General features: G+C 33.8%; 1 protein-coding gene across 2 annotated transcripts; it reads right to left on the bottom strand.

Annotated features, from left to right (window-relative positions):
• Window positions 1–300: 300 nt before the first annotated feature.
• On the bottom strand, window positions 301–19,338 carry LOC125654859 (ubiquitin carboxyl-terminal hydrolase BAP1-like). Of its 2 annotated transcripts, XM_048884963.2 has the most exons (14): window positions 19,192–19,333; window positions 18,959–18,988; window positions 18,461–18,515; window positions 18,198–18,327; window positions 14,828–14,950; window positions 14,148–14,209; window positions 13,686–13,828; window positions 13,399–13,477; window positions 11,787–11,910; window positions 8,464–8,478; window positions 6,380–6,968; window positions 4,691–4,779; window positions 3,557–3,649; window positions 301–1,170 (listed from the first exon to the last, which is right to left on the bottom strand). In XM_048884963.2, exons 1-14 carry the CDS (start codon window positions 19,226–19,228, stop codon window positions 967–969), a joined length of 1,773 nt encoding a protein of 590 aa, XP_048740920.2. In that variant the 5' UTR covers window positions 19,229–19,333; the 3' UTR covers window positions 301–966. The 2 variants fall into 2 exon arrangements, with proteins under 2 accessions (XP_048740920.2, XP_048740921.2); XM_048884964.2 differs by lacking the exon at window positions 8,464–8,478 and having other exon boundaries at window positions 19,192–19,338.
• Window positions 19,339–19,530: the final 192 nt, after the last annotated feature.

Here is a 19,530-nt window from a genome sequence, read left to right as displayed (position 1 = left end):
AGTTACAAGTTTTTGATGAACACAAGCAATATATTGCACAAAAAATTAAGGGACCATCACATAATAAACGAGTTTGAGTCCCATCCCCCCCCCCCCCCCCCCCCCCCTTCCCCTAACCATATAACCCTAGACTGAGACAAACAATTATAAACATCTGTAATATATACATGAAAAAAATATATACAAGTATCATATATGTATAAAGAAAACTAATGCATTTTTTGACATGGCCTTTGTTTACACACAGGTGTATTATGGTGCAATATTTCCTTGGTATTTTTTTTGTTTGGAGATTCATGATTTGAGAAAATAACTGTTTATTTCATTCATATGCAAGTACATGTACATGTTTAATCTATATGAAAAAAATATATACATAAATCAAATGCATTTTGTACCTTTAAAACTTTTTAAAATGATTTAAAATTACCATGGATCATAAAAAGCAAAGCTTTGGAATAAATGTATATAAAACAAACACTGCACATGACATAATTCAGGACAGAATAAAAATACAAAATGCAATGCTTTCAAATAATGACAAAAAAGACCTTTCAGAATTTCATGCAATCACTCCTATCTACAGTGTACATTACAGGAAGGAAAAGCACCTTCACAAACACAATGTTAACTCCACACACAACAGTCATAACACACTCCGTGCTTTCTCACAATGTTAACTCCACACACAACAGTCATAACACACTCCGTGCTTTCTCACAATGTAAACTCCTCACACAACAGTCATAACACACTCCATGCTTTCTCACAATGTAAACTCCTCACACAACAGTCATAATACACTCCCTGCTTTCTCACTATTTTTTGTTTTTTGTTTTTGCTTCTACAATAAATAATTTGAACACATTACACATGTCAAAACTTTCATATCCCAACATCCACTCTGAGGAATGAAATGCCCACAAAATTGTTTCTGTCCAATCACTGCAGTTTGTTCTGCATTTGTCACCGCCTCCTGTTGGTTCTAACCCGCCGCCTCTCTGCCGCTGTTTTGATGTTGGACACGCGTCCCAGACTGAGACTGGTCTGCCGTTTCTTGATCAGTGAGTGTTTTTCCACTAAATCAGCTAAATGACCTTCTTTTGCCAACATGGACAGAAATGTGCAGATAAACTGGTCATAGTTATGGGTCCTTCGACAGTCATCGATCTGAAATTATTACAAAAATCCACACATTAACCTTCTGTCTTCTACAGCTCAGAAACATGGAACAGTCTATGTTTTGCATCACAAACAATCATTTTTCTGAACATTGATTCTAAGCTTCTAAACTGCCATCATCAAACTTCATTTTCATATTTTACCTGTTTAGGAGTATATACTTCTTTTAAGTTGAGTCATGCATTTACCCTCATAATTTGTCCAATACAATTTTGTCTCAATTTATGTTAAAAATAAAGTGCACTGCTACGTTACATGATATGCCTGTTTGGAGCTACCGGTATAATGAGGATATCTACCGGTACACAGAGGATATCTACCGGTATAAAGAAGATATCTACTGGTACATAGAGGATATCTACCGGTACATAGAGGATATCTACCGGTACATAGAGGATATCTACCGGTACATAGAGATATCTACCGGTACATAGAGGATATCTACCGGTACAAAGAGGATATCTACCGGTACAAAGAGGATATCTACCGGTACATAGAGGATATCTACCGGTACATGTACATGACGCATATCTATGTATGTTTACTCCAATATCTATCAGCAGACAAGGAGCTAGGTCTTACAGAGGGCAAGATTACAATCCAGATACATTGTGAATATGTTCCAAAATGAGGTCACAACACACCTTGGCCCCAAGAGGCAGCAACTAACCAAGTTTAATGGTCTCACAATGCTCAAGACATGATCCAGATATGACTTGAATATGAGCCATTAAATTTCAAAATGAGGAAACAGTGACCTACATTTGGTTTGTGACACACCTTCACCCAAGAAGCATCCACTGATCAAGTTTAATGTTCCTAGGCCTCACAATGTGCAGGATATAAATCCTACGTGTGTTGAGTATGTTTAGCCGTAAATTCCAAAAGGAGGCCACAGTGATATTTTTGGGTCATGACTCAACCCACCCACCCCACCCCCACCCCACAGATGCATCAGCTGTCCAGGTTTGGTCATCCTAGGCCTCACAGTATAAAAGATATCATCCAGACACAAAAAAGCTAACCGACAATTACACGAAAAAACTCATACCATAATACAGTCCGTCAAAAGACTTTACATTTTTAAAAACAATAAAATGCTTTTTTTGTTGTTTTATCAGATGATGAAGTAGTCAGCTCTGTAGTAATAATTCATAACCCGTGTTAGCATGTTCAGCAAATTTATTCTGCAATAAATTGCTATTTTCATCACCCGATAAAACAACAAAGACCTTTTATTGTTTATATTGTAATGTTTTTTTAAAAATATAAACTATATTTAAAATATCATATCATTGACCCATTTGTTACTTTAAATGGAACCTTGATGACACCCCATATTTGGTAATGATTACGAGGACAGGTGGTCCTAAATAACCGGATAAATCTACATTTGTAGTTTGCAACAAACATATTCATTGTTGAGGCTAAAAGCAATGCACATTTCAAAAGAAATATAAGAGAAAAGTTTCAGTGAATTCAAATATATATATAGATATAATAATATCTACAAAGACAAGTCATGCCTGGTAACAGTGGTTCCTTCAAAATCATATATCGTCGACTGACCAGTTTCGGTGACCTTAGTGATAAACCGCGATTTTCTCATTAATCATTTGGATTAAATAAATAAATAATACTCCTACCATTAAAGTAATTAAATTCCTTTACTTTCATCCAAAAATTCCAACTCCATTGGTACGTTAATTGAATATATTTTCGTAACAAAAAACATGTCACTTTGTTGTCCTAAAACGGTGACGTCACCCATTTCGGTGACCATTGTTGATATAAGTTTGCCAAAAGTTTGTAACTGTTAAAACATATACATGTATACAGGAGGAATGTGCAACTAAATGTCAATGAATAAAATAACATAGTGTGGAGTTCTAGACTTTTGGTATACTTTATATCAATGTGAAGGTTTGCTTGAAAAAGCAATAAGTTTATGGGCTTTATTTTTGGGGTGCTCGTGTTGATTTTTCGCATACTCTCCTTCTAGTGGTTCATTTTCGGGAAAAAATTGAAGACGTACTTTATATATGTTTGCAAACACTACGGCGAAATTGATGGCGCAATCTACAATCGGAAACAACAATGCGAACACGTAAACAAGAGGTCACCGATTCTGGTCAGTTACCGAAATAGGGCAGTCGACGATATACCTGTAATAGTAATAAAACATTTTCACCAAAACAAGGATGTGATGGAAAGTTCAGGGTTTTGTTTTGAAATGAAAATTAAACAATTAATTTCATCTTGGGGATTTTTCAGTTGATGCCAACACAACATTTAATTAAAAGGACAGTCATTTATGTATGGAGTCTGAAGGGCAGTGTATCCATTGTTTGCTGATGAAATGATTAAATTTTACCTGATACTTTCTTCTCTTGTCGATTTCATCCTTGAGATTTACTTCACACAGTTTGATTTCATTTTCTACATTCTTCAGCAGGGCTAATAAATCCTAGAGGTGAATACAATATATCATGATGATACCAAAAAAAACCAAAATTTACAAGAACTAAGCAAGATGTGTTAGTAAAATATTAGTATTCCCCAGAGCATTGCCATGTTCAAGTGTGGCAAATTTGACCTTGACCTTTCAGCGTTCCAAGTATAAATTCACTAACTTGTATAGTTTGAAAGTTCAAGGTTAAAGTTGTTGGCGCAGAGTCAAAAACAATTTGCTCCCAATTGTCTAACTCAGGCCATAGATATGATTGAAAGTTTTTGTATCTACAACCAAAATGATAAATGTTCAGTATATGTACTTACATTGTATCTTATTACATAATAAAACCCATCCTTGGCTTTTACAAACTTATAATCTAATTTTACTTGTAAAACACAATTTCATCGGTTCATTTGATTTCATCAACATTCTTTATATCTTATAACAAAGTTGCCATTTAGTCCCACTATATGACGTACTAGGAATGACACCACAATACTTGGACTGCTCAGTTTCCATTTTGTTGCTATGGCAATATTGATCTGTGTCAGGTAAAATTAACATTTTGTTTAGAATTATTCATCAGATAATACCAAACGCAGTTTACTAAATAAATTATAAGGAATGAAAATAATATTTACTCATTTTATATGATATAAAGAAAGTTGAGACAATTTACACAATTTTATAAACCGTGTCACGGTTTATAATGCGTAAATTGCCACAACTTACTTTATACATGTATTGTATAAAACGAGTAAAATTACTTTCATTCTCTAAATAAATTATATCAGATGATGTGGATATAAGCTTTTTGATTGTATATGATCAGATGAAAAGTGCACTCCCAGTTGTCCCCCCTCCTTCAAACTCTTTTTGTCACATGAGCAACCTGCTTGTCAGATTTTGGAGGTCAGGTTAATTTCACTGCCATTGGCGACCATGAAGCAAAAGATTCATTTACACTGTTAATCCTTTTTTGATAACAAAATTTTAATGAAAACACTGGAAAGAAGAATTTCCTACAAAGAAAGTCGGTGTACATGTACCAACCTTAGGAGTGAAGGGCTGGTTCCCGCTGAACTTCCGTTTGTGTCGTGTTGGCTGTGACTGGCCACTGTCCTCTTTGTTTGATGTGCCATCTAGAATAGTCCAAAACAACACTGACCAATCACCATACAAATAAGAAATAGTCCAAAACAACACTGACCACCAATCACCATACAAATAAGAAATAGTCCAAAACAACACTGACCAATCACCATACAAATAAGAAATAGTCCAAAACAACACTGACCAATCACCATACAAATAAGAAATTATTTTCGTATTTTTAAAAAATACATGAGAGCATGAACTGTGACACTTTATAGAGCGAGTTAACACTTCATGAAAGGTATGCCAATGTAAAGTGTTGCATGTATTTTCAAAAATTAATTCTTATTCTTACATTGCAACTGTACTTTGTTTTTGGCATGTGATATTTAAGATTTCTTTGTGTTTAAATAAAAATTGAAAATCTAAAATTAGATATGTTTGGATGATTGGGCGGATATCATTTTTTTATACCAAAAAATATTATAATTTTGATCTCTTGTAAAATAGATGTGGATAATCAGATGAAGTGGATTATTATGGGTATGCCTTAGATTATACAGATCTCACACAATAAAAAAAAACCCACAATACTAGGCAGAGTACAAGACAAAGTTTTACAATATTTGTTAGAATAATTCAACTGTAACAAAAGTAAAACCTAATATGTGTCTACTCATTCGATAACCACACATCTAATTTCAGATTCCTAAGTTAAGGCATTGTAGAGGAAAGTCAGGAAAGTTACAATTTGCATAAAGTCCTATAAATCTTGTAAAAAATCACTCAACTGTGATGAAACTTAAGCTTGATCTGTAAACATACAGTAGTCAATGACATACTAAATTTCAGTTGCTTGGTAAAAAAAAAAAGGTCCAGAAAACAAAATTTCATTCAACCATAAAACCAAGTCTTACAATTTTTGTTAGAATATGTTAACCATAATGATCTGTATCTACTCATTAAGTAACAGAAGTCAAGTTTCAGATTCGCAAGTTAAAGCATAGTGGAAAAAAATCCCGAAAACTATATTTGGCTACAAGTCCCATGAATCTTTTGAAAATACCTCAACTGTGACAAAACTCAAGCTTGATCTGTAAACATACAGTAGTAAACCACATACCCAATTTTAGCTTCCTAACTGAAAGCAGGGTAAAAAAAAAAAGTGTTTAGAAAACTAAGTTGCAATAGAAGGACAGACAGACAGAAGGACAGACTGACAGAGTGTAAACTAGTAGTCCCCTTCAGCTCTATTGGTTGGGACTAAAAACTATCAGCAATGCACTCTTCTTCCTTTTAAATCTGTGGGTTCATATATCTAACTGCCCATCTGTAGATCATGAATTGGAGTCTGGTAGGAGTTTTAATTTTTTTTAGCTGTTACTTATTCCTAAATATGCTTTTTATTCCCAACTACTAGTAAGAATGGTAAATTTAAAGTTTTTAATTTCAAAGTTTTATTGTACATAAACTTAAGCTATCTTCCACTTTCCAACATAACAGTTTTTCCGTGAAGTCACAACTTGGAGGGAATGCACAAATTTTGACCTTGAGCCAACCACAAGCTGAATCTAACTTTAGAATTTATTTTCCCTTATATGAACAGTTCTACAACACAGTGTTGGTAAAAGGTTGTTGAATAGTTACCTGTTCCAGCCTCTGTTTGGGGGCTGTTCTGGCAGGAGTTAAAACCACTGGTAGGTGAGCTGAAACAACTTCCAACTTCTGATGCAGTGTCTGTACTCTCACTCCCGGGGCCAGAAGACGCCGAGGATTCTGGGAATTTGGTCTCGATTGTTAGTGGCTTAGTCAGGTCTGATGATGCAGTACCCTCCTCCATCACTGTGATCTGATGATTTTCATCACTCTCAGAATTTTCCTCTCTATTTCCCCCCTGTGCTTGGTTTCCCACAGCCTGACCTTTGCCTTCTGAACTTTGACCTTGCTCCACATTCTGTGTTTCCTGCACATTAGCCTGCATCTCTGGGCTTTTGTTGTCTTCTTTTTCTGGTTTAGCACTTTCACTGTCCGAGTCATCTACACATATTATTTCCTCAGCAGGCTCTGAACTTTTCCCACCAGAAGTTGTTGCTATATCCTGTTTCTTTACCTCTGTTCTGGTCCCCTGAACTGGTTCATGTCCATTCTTCAGTGTTAGCCTCCCCTGCTGCTTTACAGCAGCCAAGTACTTGTCTCTATCTGCTGATGTCAGCCCTGGGTTTGTCATTTTTACCATCTAAATTAAAACAAAATGTCCACATTTAATAATTTGATATTGAATTCAACAATACATACATATAAATTATTTCAATTCACTTAAATCAAAGGCAATATTCATTAAATAAGGTGTATGTTTGTTTTCTGAAAATAACTGGGCTTTAAATCAATATTTACAAACATGGCATGATCCATTACAGTAAATATTGCTGTGTCAGTTCAAAATGTGGTACATAAAGCAAGACCTACCATACTAAAAAATGTTTTGGGTCTAAAATTTCTACACATTTTATTTGCTGTCATAATAAGAGTTGCAACTAGAATTCATTTTAAAATATGTGGAGTATAATTTCAGGGACTCTAAAACATCATCACATCACTTTTAATTTTCAACATGGAAAAAAATAGATGTAAACAAATAAGCTTTATTCAAAGCTATAGAAAAGACATAGGTAGGAAAAACCACATGTAGAGCATGCTGTTAGACGTAAGTTTCACGTGTACATTACACCTCATAGCTGTCCCCACATCCCTCTCCTAGATTTCTCTGCAACTGAATTACATTTAATTTACTAGATTGTCATGCAACTGATGATAAAGCACACACACACAATTAATAGGCCCATGTACATCTGTATTCACTCCATGCAGAACAGGACAATTTGACGGAGACAGAGAACCACTAAATGGAATATTACAGCAAAAATTTAAAATAAAATGTAAATTGATAGTGCATACAACAAATAATTTAAAAATGACGAATAATCTAAAACCACACTTCACCCACAACAGAATAAAGTGCTCCGCTAGGGTACCTGATACGCTTGAGTGGAACTACATGTGCATGTCTATGTTTGATACTGGAAATCACAAGCCATGATCGATGCACTGTTATTTGCAACTACATTGAAATAAACTTACTGTAACATACCTAAAGTTCTCTATCAGCAAACCAGTTTGATGGGGCTAGGCCTAACAGAGTGCAAGATATGATATGAACATGATTTGACTGTGTAGTCATAAAATTCCAAAATATGGCCACAGTGACCTACTTTGGGTCAAAACACATCTTGTCCCCAAGATGTATCCATTGATTAACTTTGATGGTTCTAGGCCTCACAGTGTTCAAGATCCAGAAACGATTTCAATATATATACCTAGCCATAAAATTCCAGAGGGAGGCTAGAGTGACATATCATAATACCCCCCTCCCCCTCCTCCAAGCCCCAAGATGCATCAGCTGACTAGGTTTGATAGTTCAATGCCTCAGAGTGTTTAAGATATAATCTTTCCATGAAAAAGTTAGCAGATGGACAGACAGACGGATGAATGGGAAAGTCTATACCATAATACAGCCTGTCAAAAGACAAACGTATAAAAAGTGCACTAGGAGAAGTTTGAGTGAAGTTTCTAAGTGCTCAGTTTCTTGAGAAAAGACCAAAAAAAAAAAAATAGAAGTTTTTCTGATTAAAGTAGGTATAAGAAACAACATCCCCTAAAATATATACATGTACCTTGTTTTCCAGAAGCTTTGAGATAAAAGCAAACAATTTCTATAAATAAATGAATCAAGTGAGAGACAAATGAATGGAACACGTAAACAAACACAGCCACATTTCATAGGCAGGCTTGACTTTACACGATTCTCTGTCAAAAAATTCATGGTGCATCATAACTTTTGAATTGCATCAATGACTTCATATTTGGAGAACTGAAAGGTAAAGGTCAAAGCATTATTCAAGGTCAAATGTCACAGTCATTGCCCCATGGAATGTAGTCATGAATGAAGGTATGCATGTTGTATTTCTTATACATGTTCATATGGTGTTTTCAGGAATGTAATACGTGTACTCTGTAAACACTAAAAAAAAACATATTCCGTGAAGTTTTTGTGAATTACTGTGCATTACTTAAAGAATTAATTGCTAAAGAATTAAGAAAATTAATTGCTAATAATGTTAAAATTTAGAAAAATATTAAATTCAAAATTAAATATGTTTTGATGTATTACAATATGTAAAACAGTTCCTTATATATGTAGGAGTTATGATGGACTAAATGATAAGAAATAATAAAACAAACCCAAGAAATACATATCTCTATATGAAAAAGCCAAACTTTTCCTATCAAAACTGGGGTTGTTTTTAGCTCACCTGAGCCAAAGGCTCAAGTGAGCTTTTCTGATTGAAATTTATCGGAACTCAAAATTCTACACTTTATATGCATTATAAACATGCACTCAGCCAAGAGTAGTAATTGTTTGATAGTAAAATATCTTAACATTCTCCAAATGAATGTTTTGCCATTCATAACCTTGAGCTGTTTCAATGTAATGCATTTCTTGATAAAAGAACTGACCTTTAACCTTGACATCTACTACAAAATACAAAGAATAAATGTCTAGGTTGGTTGTATTATGGGGGACAAACCAACAATGGAAGTATAATCTGAATTCTTGACAAAGCCAACTATGCAGAAATTATCCAATGTTCCCATTGTTTCTATATCTCCTATACTAAAAACAACCTAGACATCCATTCCTTAAATGTTATAACATCTGGATTTGATATCTCTCAAAGGCCCCGTGAGACACCTGCACATTATGGAGTATAAATGGGATGTTTTTCACAATGCTGCACGAATTATTTCCCCCTGAATAAAGGGGGCACACAGTACAATGTGGTCCTCAATTCATGGCATCAACATTAGGAGTAAATAGAAAATTTACTCTGATTGTAATGAGTGCAAGTTAAGGAATTTTTCTAAGAATTATATGTAATGATCAAAAACCAATATGACTATACAATATCTGTCATTACTGATTTTATTCAGGTGTCTGGGATTTCTTTGCAGACAATGTAGGGTCATGATGTAACAAAGTATAGCCCTTGATTTTTTTCGTGCAATTACATGTACTCAAATACACAGGTCCCCCTTTTTCAACAATGTCCTTTTTCTATTATCATTACATGCAAAGTTGGTTACCTTTAAATGCAAAGTTCAATCTATAGGCTGCCCCCCCCCCCCCCCCCCACCAACTTTTTTTTATTGTAGTAATGCATTGTAGTGGAAATGTAAAATTCAACCAATGAATTGAAGAATTGAACTGAAAGATCAACCCCTTGTCTGCCCCTGCCCCCATGATTTTGGATTTAGAGATAAGGGGTTAAGTAAACTTCTCTGACTGCTCATCCACTCACCTCCCATTACAACTTTGAAATACAATGCTATGTGCCCAATTCTAACTATATTTATATCATCACATGATTTTAATGTGCTTTATTTTCAGTTGCTGGTTTTTTTTTTAATATATTACTTCTAAAATTCTTGATATGAATTGTGTTATAACTTGGAGGGAAATACATGTAAGCATCAAATACAACAGTAAAACCCCCTTCCCCAACCCTACCATTGTAAATACACGTTCTTCACAAAATTAAAGAAAGTGAACCTTGATTTCATCATAGATATACTACAGCCTGTTAAAACTCAAAATGATATCAAAGAATTTGATCAAGTAAGCTTTACTATATACTGTCTGTTAAATACTATTTATGTGAAGCTTAGGACTGCAACAAAAAGTTTCCAGGGTAAGGGGAGTAACAACAAAAATGCTGGTCATTAATTTTACTGATAGTATGATTTTAAAAACATTATTTAGGAGATGATAATGATGGTGAAGATAATGATGATGGTGATGATATTGATGATGGTGGAAATAATGATGATGGTGATGATATTGATTATGATGATAATGATTATAGAGATGATAATGATGATGATATTGATGATGGTGGAAATAATGATTATGGAGATGATGATGATATTGATGATGGTGAAGATAATGATGATGATGATGATATTGATGATGGTGATAATGATTATAGAGATGATAATGATGATGATATTGATGATGGTGGAAATAATGATTATGGAGATGATGATGATGATATTGATGATGGTGGAAATAATGATTATGGAGATGATGATGATGATGATATTGATGATGGTGAAGATAATGATGATGGTGATGATATTGATGATGGTGATAATGATTATGATGATAATATAAATAATAATGGTGAAGATAATGGTGATGGAGATAAAAATGGTGATGGATATCATAATGATGGTGATGATAATGATGATAATAATGATGGTGATGATAATTATGATGATGATGATGAATGTAACCATTCAAATAAGTGAATGATGTTAAAATTTGCTATATACATGTAATTTCAGATGGTGTGGACTTGGTGGTGAATTTCATGTATACAACATACAAAAATTCATTAACTTTTAAACACATGAATGACATATAAATGAAAGCTTTCCTGGCCCACTGAAATGACTACAAAAGAGTACAAAGTACTAAATATAGTTATACACTAGTAACAATGAAGAGAGTTTACAAAGGGAACTAGGTATAACCCTAACAGTTAGTAAACTGGTGCCCAGCTACAATCATACCATGTCTGAGCCATCAGAGTTACTCATAACCTACAATACGTAAAGCATTTCCCTTACACGGGACAGGTTTCACCATATATCAAATTCATTTTATACAATACTCTCATTGTAATATAAATACCAGGATATATCAACTTCTCAAACCAAGAACAATCAAAGTAGTTACTTACTGTGCATTTTTCTCTTTAGTATTTCATATATCATCCCATTTCTCTTTAATATTCCCAAATCCCCAATATGTTTAATATACATGTATCATTTGAATGCATTATTTCATTACTATTATCACACTATTACTCAGTTCTGCATTACAATCAGTAAGAACACCATGCAAAGCTGCTTTACACAACCGACAAAGCCTCACCTGCTGAAGGGTCTCCAGGACAATCTGTCGATTGGTCTTCAGAGTGGCCAGTTTGTGTTCGTACAGGGATCGTTTGTCCGGGACCACTGCCATCAGATTAAAACGGATGTCGTGGTAAGGCTCTCTGCACATACAGAAGATATGATTTATAAAGTCAGTATGGGAGAAGGAAGTGTTTAGGTTGTTATATGTTCAAAACCTTGGGAAATGGTTGAGGTGGTCACATGAATGACATGATCACAAAAGAATTATCTTATTTTTCCACTGATGTTTCTCTGCCTGCATTAAAGGGTCAATATAGGCTTCCTTCATTATCATACAAGAGTAGGGTTTTCCAAATCAATATTTTGAGAGAAGATAGTCAGTTATTACAGATTTTGTTTAGAATTCTAAAAATAAAACACACAAATTCAAAGAATTATGATCTTATGCTTCCATCTTAGTAATTTAGTAAGGGGCATTCGTCAACTTGCCACTATCAACGGGAACAAATAATATTCTATTATGTAACAGAATTTTACATAATAGTACTGGGCAGCAGGCACTGCCTTATATAAGCCCACTCAATCAGGAATATACATGCAAAATATGAAGTCAGCAGTAATGATGATGATTTTAAATCTTTGAATTTGTGTGCTTTATTTTTAAATAGCACACTGGTACATCCAAAGGTATCATTTAATTAATAGTAGTGCCAAAACAATTCAAGATACTGAGTGGTCAATCTTCCTATGTCCAGAGTGGATTGACCCTTGGCCTTTGACCATGTGACCTAAAAATCAATAGGGGTCATCTACTCCCTAGGATGTACCAGCGTAAGTTCGGTGTCATTCAAGCAAATGATTATTAAATATTATTTTATATTATTATATAATATTATTTTACTATGTCCAGTTAAGGGTTTATCATGGGTCAGATACTTTAAAGTTTCTGTAAAAACTAGTGAACAATATCTAATGACTCCACACTTTTATAAATGAAAGAGTACAATAAACTGATTACTATGTCCAGTTTGATCCTTAACCTTTCACAATGTGATCCCAAAATTTATAGGGGGCATCTACTCCTTATGATGTACCAGTGTACCAAGTTTGATCCCTGTCAAGCAAATGGATTTTAAGACATTGAGTGGACAGTATTTTCCTATGTCCAGTTTGACCTTTGACCATGTGACCTAAACACAATAGGGGTCATCTACTCCTTAGGATGTGTACCAAGTTTGACATCATCAGATAGCAAGTTTGATGTCTGTCAAGGAAAGGGTTCTCAAGATATTGAGCAGACAGTATCTTCCCATGTCCAGAGTGGATTAACCCTTGACTTTTGGACCTGAAAATCAAAAGGGGTCCTTTTCTACTCATAACCAACCCACATATGAAATATCATTATGCTCAAGTGAATGGTTCTCAAAATATTGAGCGGACAACATGTGGTCTACCGACAGATATATCAACCAACAAGTGCAAAGCAATATGCCCCTCTTCTTTCAAGGGGTGCACAAAAATTAGGGGTTTATCGTAGGTCAGATACTTTAAAGTTTCTGTAAAGACTAGTGAACAATATTTAATGACTCCACACTTTTATAAATGAAAGAGGACAATAAACTGATTACCCTCCAGTGGCCATGCCCAGTCGCTCAGTGATGACTCTCCGGAACTTCTCTGTCCAGTACTCGTCTCTCTCCCAGGGACCTAGTCAAACCAGTCAGGGGATTACAGTACCAAATAAATGATTAGGTTCACAAGGTTACTTTGAATTTACAATCTAGAGTTTAAATTAAATGTTTATCTTTTAAATGAGCTTGGGTATTTAACTCATTTTAATCTCACTGAAAGTCCCAGTATTTTATAATGACTCATATTTCTGAACTGACAAACTAAATACAGTGTGGCATATCACCATGATCTATAGGGTAGGGCTTCAGTCCATCAAGTTCAAACAGGCGACCATGAATGGGAACATAACTGACGTAATGGAAAGCCTCCATGGTCCTGACAGTGGACAGTCCCTGTTGTTTCTCTGGGGGGTGCCGGGGCTCAGGTCTGAAGGAGAAATATTCACTTAAACAAATCCAATCTTCAGTTTGGCAGGGTGTAAACATTCTCCTTTAATTAAGTCAGACCTGGAGATCTCCAAGTCCTTCAACTTGGTAGAATGTTTATCACAACAACAACAAAAAAAAACAACAAAAAAACCAAACAAACAAAAGAAAAATGAAATTCAAATATAAGTTAGAGATAGCCTGTTGCAAATTAGCTTTCAAACAGGAAATCTGAGTAGATAAATCATGAGATCATGATGAATCAAGACTAGTGCATTTTTAATAACTGACTTATGGCAAAACATGCCAAGAGAGCAAACCTTGCATGGCTGTTGTGCGCTGACGCTAATGCTGGCATGTTTCCTATAGCTACACCCTTGTCCTTAAAAACAAACAAATTACTAACATTACCACACTGACCGTTAAAAACAAACAAATAACTAACATTACCACACTGACCGCTAAAAACAAACAAATAACTAACATTACCACACTGACTGCTAAGAATACAATGATTTCAAAGTACCACTTTATATTAGTTTGTCCTGCATATACAGAATTATGGGGGGAGGGGGGATTATAACGGAATACTATATTATTAAAAAACCCATCAATGTTTAAATCAATACTCTGTTTAACATGGAAAACTTCAAAGATCTTTGTAGCCTTGGAAAATTTATATCCAATAGTATGACACCAAGAAAAAATTGTAATCCATGATACTACTATTTGTAACTGCGTATGTTTGTTCCACTCCCATGTTAATATTGTTTATAATATCGTACTGTAAAGCTTAAAGCAATAAAGAACTTGAAGTTGTCATCGGATATAATATGTGCATGTTTTAAGAACATGATAAAGGTACACATGTATCTTTCATTTCAAGTAAAAACTTCTCCCTTTACATAAATGGCTGATGCATGAGTAATAATAATAACCAATGTTTACAATAAGTACACAATAATTAGCAGCATTATAGAGCCGTCTCTGTCTGACTCACCTCTGGTCCCATTCCTTTGGAGAACTCCTTCAGTTTAGAGAGAGTTTCTCCTAGTTTGACTCTCTCATCACAATTTAGTAGAACACTTAACAAGGCATGGGTAGCACATGAGTTGGGTATCACCTGAAGTAAAATTCATTAATATTTATGTTTACCAATGTTTTGGTCAGTAATAAACCAACACTTTTTCATTTTGTTTAGTAATAAACCTATGTTGTTTTGATCAGTAATAAACCTATGTTGTTTTGGTCAGTAATAAAACTATGTTGTTTTGATCAGTAATAAACCTATGTTGTTTTGGTCAGTAATAAAACTATGCTGTTTTGATCAGTAATAAACCTATGTTGTTTTGGTCAGTAATAAAACTATGTTGTTTTGGTCAGTAATAAACTTATGTTGTTTTGGTCAGTAATAAACCTATGTTGTTTTAGACAGTAATAAACCTATGTTGTTTTGGTCAGTAATAAACCTATGTTGTTTTGGTCAGTAATAAACCTATGTTGTTTTGTTTAGTAATAAACCTATGTTGTTTCGGTCAGTAATAAACCTATGTTGTTTTGTTTAGTAATAAACCTATGTTGTTTTGTTTAGTAATAAAACTATGCTGTTTTGTTTAGTAATAAACCTATGTTGTTTTGTTTAATAATAAACCTATGTTGTTTTGTTTAGTAATAAACCTATGTTGTTTTGTTTAGTAATAAACCTATGTTGTTTTAGACAGTAATAAACCTATGTTGTTTTGGTCAGTAATAAACCTATGTTGTTTTGGTCAGTAATAAACCTATGTTGTTTTGGTCAGTAATAAACCTATGTTGTTTCGGTCAGTAATAAACCTATGTTGTTTTGTTTAGTAATAAACCTATGTTGTTTTGTTTAGTAATAAACCTATGTTGTTTTGTTTAGTAATAAACCTATGTTGTTTTAGACAGTAATAAACCTATGTTGTTTTGGTCAGTAATAAACCTATGTTGTTTTGGTCAGTAATAAACCTATGTTGTTTCGGTCAGTAATAAACCTATGTTGTTTTGTTTAGTAATAAACCTATGTTGTTTTGTTTAGTAATAAACCTATGTTGTTTTAGACAGTAATAAACCTATGTTGTTTTGGTCAGTAATAAACCTATGTTGTTTTGGTCAGTAATAAACCTATGTTGTTTTGTTTAGTAATAAACCTATGTTGTTTCGGTCAGTAATAAACCTATGTTGTTTTGTTTAGTAATAAACCTATGTTGTTTTGTTTAGTAATAAAACTATGCTGTTTTGTTTAGTAATAAACCTATGTTGTTTTGTTTAATAATAAACCTATGTTGTTTTGTTTAGTAATAAACCTATGTTGTTTTGGTCAGTAATAAACCTATGTTGTTTCGGTCAGTAATAAACCTATGTTGTTTTAGACAGTAATAAACCTATGTTGTTTTAGACAGTAATAAACCTATGTTGTTTTGGTCAGTAATAAACCTATGTTGTTTTGGTCAGTAATAAACCTATGTTGTTTCGGTCAGTAATAAACCTATGTTGTTTTAGACAGTAATAAACCTATGTTGTTTTAGACAGTAATAAACCTATGTTGTTTTGGTCAGTAATAAACCTATGTTGTTTTGGTCAGTAATAAACCTATGTTGTTTCGGTCAGTAATAAACCTATGTTGTTTCGGTCAGTAATAAACCTATGCTGTTTTGGTCAGTAATAAACCTATGCTGTTTTGGTCCCCTGGATTTGTCAGTAAGAAACTTATGCTGCTTAAATTTAGTAATAAACTAAACTGTTATGGTTAGTAATAAACTTAAGCAGTTTTTAATAAACCTGTGACATTTCATTGCATATTTCCTTTTTGAAGAGGAAAAAGAGAAGCCAGTGAAATTTATCTTGACAAAACAATTTAAAATATATTTATGAACGAAACAAGTTAAATTACAAAATATATCAAAGAAAAAAATGTCTAATGTTTATTGTAAGAAGGGTTGGTGATTCCTACATAGCTGGCTTTGCCATATGATTTCACACTACAAGTGTGTGGTATTAGGAGTATTTTTCTCGTATTGGTAAACCACAGTACACTTAGTGGAATATTTTCAAGTCCGATAATTATTTGAAGATACATTAATTTAAAAGAAAAAATAAACATAAATAAACACACATAAAAATAGATAAGATATCATAACTTTCCTACACACTTTTATTTGGTTTACATCACCTTTTCATTGCAATATAAACAAATTGAAAGTTGAGTTTAATAATCTTACAATTGGTATATTAGTATAAAACATATCTAGTTTTATTGTTTTATCATTATAGCATATCAAAGTTTTAAATAATCACAAATTGAATAAAACATTACATTATGTACAGAAAACAATAATTTACCATTATATATCGAACGATAATTCGAAGTATATTTATGATTTATGGCTTATGCAAGTTTGAGTTCCTTTCCTGCAATTGGGCAAACCATGAGTAATAATATAGGAGAAATGTTCACAAACTATCTTATGCCCCCCACCCCTCAGATCCACTATATCTTTAAGGAAAACAATTGGATCCTCCGGTCCCTAAAATATGCACATCTGCAAATGGCACTGAAGTATTGTAAAAAGTTTCAAGTCTATCGGATAAATCATATAGGAGGAGAAATGTTCACAAGCTGTTTTACCAGCCTCCATCCCTCTTAGGTCCATTACAGCTTTAAGAAAAATAATTGGATCCTCCTGTCCCGATAATAATCACAAATACAAATGGCTTTGTACAAAGCTTCAAATCTATCCGATAAGCCAGGGCTCGAAATTAACATATGCCCGTCAGTCTGTGACTGGTTAAAAGTTTGGCGGACTGACTGACATTTGTTTTAGTCCGTCCGATGGGACTGGTTTATTTTCTAAAGCATCATTTTGGAAAATATACTTCTGAAATTTTATGCACACTTTTGGCATGCTTCGATCTGTAGATATCAGACGAATCTGATTCATTAATATGAATCCCACATTTAAGTGTTACAATATTATCTGAGGCATATTGAGTTAAATTTCATTTTAATAACATTAACGAAATATGTTTAATTATTTCTGGAAAACTCGGTAGGACTGGTAAATTTTTCTGCGGACTGGTTGAAATTATACCCCATCAGTCCGGCTGGACTGGTGACATAAAAAGTTAGCTTCAAGCCCTGTAAGCCATATAGGAAGAGAAGCGTTCACAAGATTTTGTGACAGACAGACGGACGGACAGAAAGTACAAAAACAATATGTCTCCCTCTGGAAGAGGGGAGACATAATTCTTAAAATAACTGAAATACCTGTTTCAAAAGTGAATAAAAATAAAACTTTGGATAAGTGCTCAGAATGTGTAAAGTGTACAGACAACAATCGTGCAACAACCTGCTGAGCAAAGAAAATGCTGTTGACAATGTTCTCATCCTGTACAAAGGATTCCTCCTCTGTGGTTGTCTTACGGCGACTCCTTCTCTCCTCAATCCAACGGAACAGGAAAATAAACCCATAGGCAGTCCTAAGATAATGAGTTATTGGAATATCAATTCATTGCTTCATAATAATCACACGACTGTGATTTCTTTTGCTTCTTCTCAAACTTTTATTAGTGATTCAAATAATTTAATCATTGGTAATGTGCTTGCTCTCACCCTTCAATTGCCTTTTGTAGATCATAGATTTCTTCTACCTGGACATCTTTTACACCTGCATCAAATTAAGATAATCAGAATATAGAATAATAGAAATGCAATTAAAACAACATCCAACATTATCATTGGTTCAGGGCTCGAAATTAACGTATGCCCGTCTGTCTATGACTGGTTAAAAGTCTTGCAGACTGACATACATTTGTTTTAGTCAGTCCGATGGGACTGGTTAATTTTAAAAGCATCATTTTGGAAAATATACTTATGAAATTTTATACACACATTTGGCATGCTTCGATCTGTGGATATCAGACGAATCTGATTCGCAAATATAAATCCCACATCTAAGTGTGTTTGATTATTTCTGGAAAACTCTGTTGTACTGGTAATTTTTTCTGCGGACTGGTTGAAATTATACACCATCAGTCCGGCTGGACTGGTGACATAAAAAATTAGCTTCAAGCCCTGTGGTTCTTGAATAGCTAAATTTAGTTAACTCACCCATATCTTCAATCAGTAAGGTAAACAAACCTATGAAAATAAACACATAAAAATTTCATAAGGTTCAGAAAACTAAAATTTCACAATCCCCCCCCCCCCCCCCCCCCTGAAAATTCATATATACCAATCAAGTATGCGTTTAGTGAAAATACACTGTACATAGACAGTCGGACATGGCAGGGAACAATTCTTGTTATTTCATAAGTTTCATTGTGAACATAAATATTATTTACCAGGATCGCTCTCTAGCTCTAGCCATCCTTTGTTCATGTTTTAAGGCAGATCTAATATGTTTTATTCTTCTATTTTGGATAATAGGCTATTCAATCCATCACCTATTCAATCAAATCAACAATGTATTAAATTTGTCTTTTTATACTAAAGAGTTCCAAAGGGAGGTGTTCTTTAGAACAAACAAAAATTATCTGATGATGAACAATTGCTTTCTTAGAAATATATACATCTAGTAAATATTTTTAAATAAAAATAATTAAAAGTTTATGCGAAATGTTTGACTTTAACATTTTCCGATCATATAATTAAAGTGGAAAGAATTAACTTTACTTACTTCT

The sequence above is a fragment of the Ostrea edulis genome, chromosome 7, assembly GCF_947568905.1.
Source record: "Ostrea edulis chromosome 7, xbOstEdul1.1, whole genome shotgun sequence".
Lineage (NCBI taxonomy): Eukaryota > Metazoa > Mollusca > Bivalvia > Ostreida > Ostreidae > Ostrea > Ostrea edulis.
This window is presented reverse-complemented; position numbering and strand designations above follow the sequence as displayed.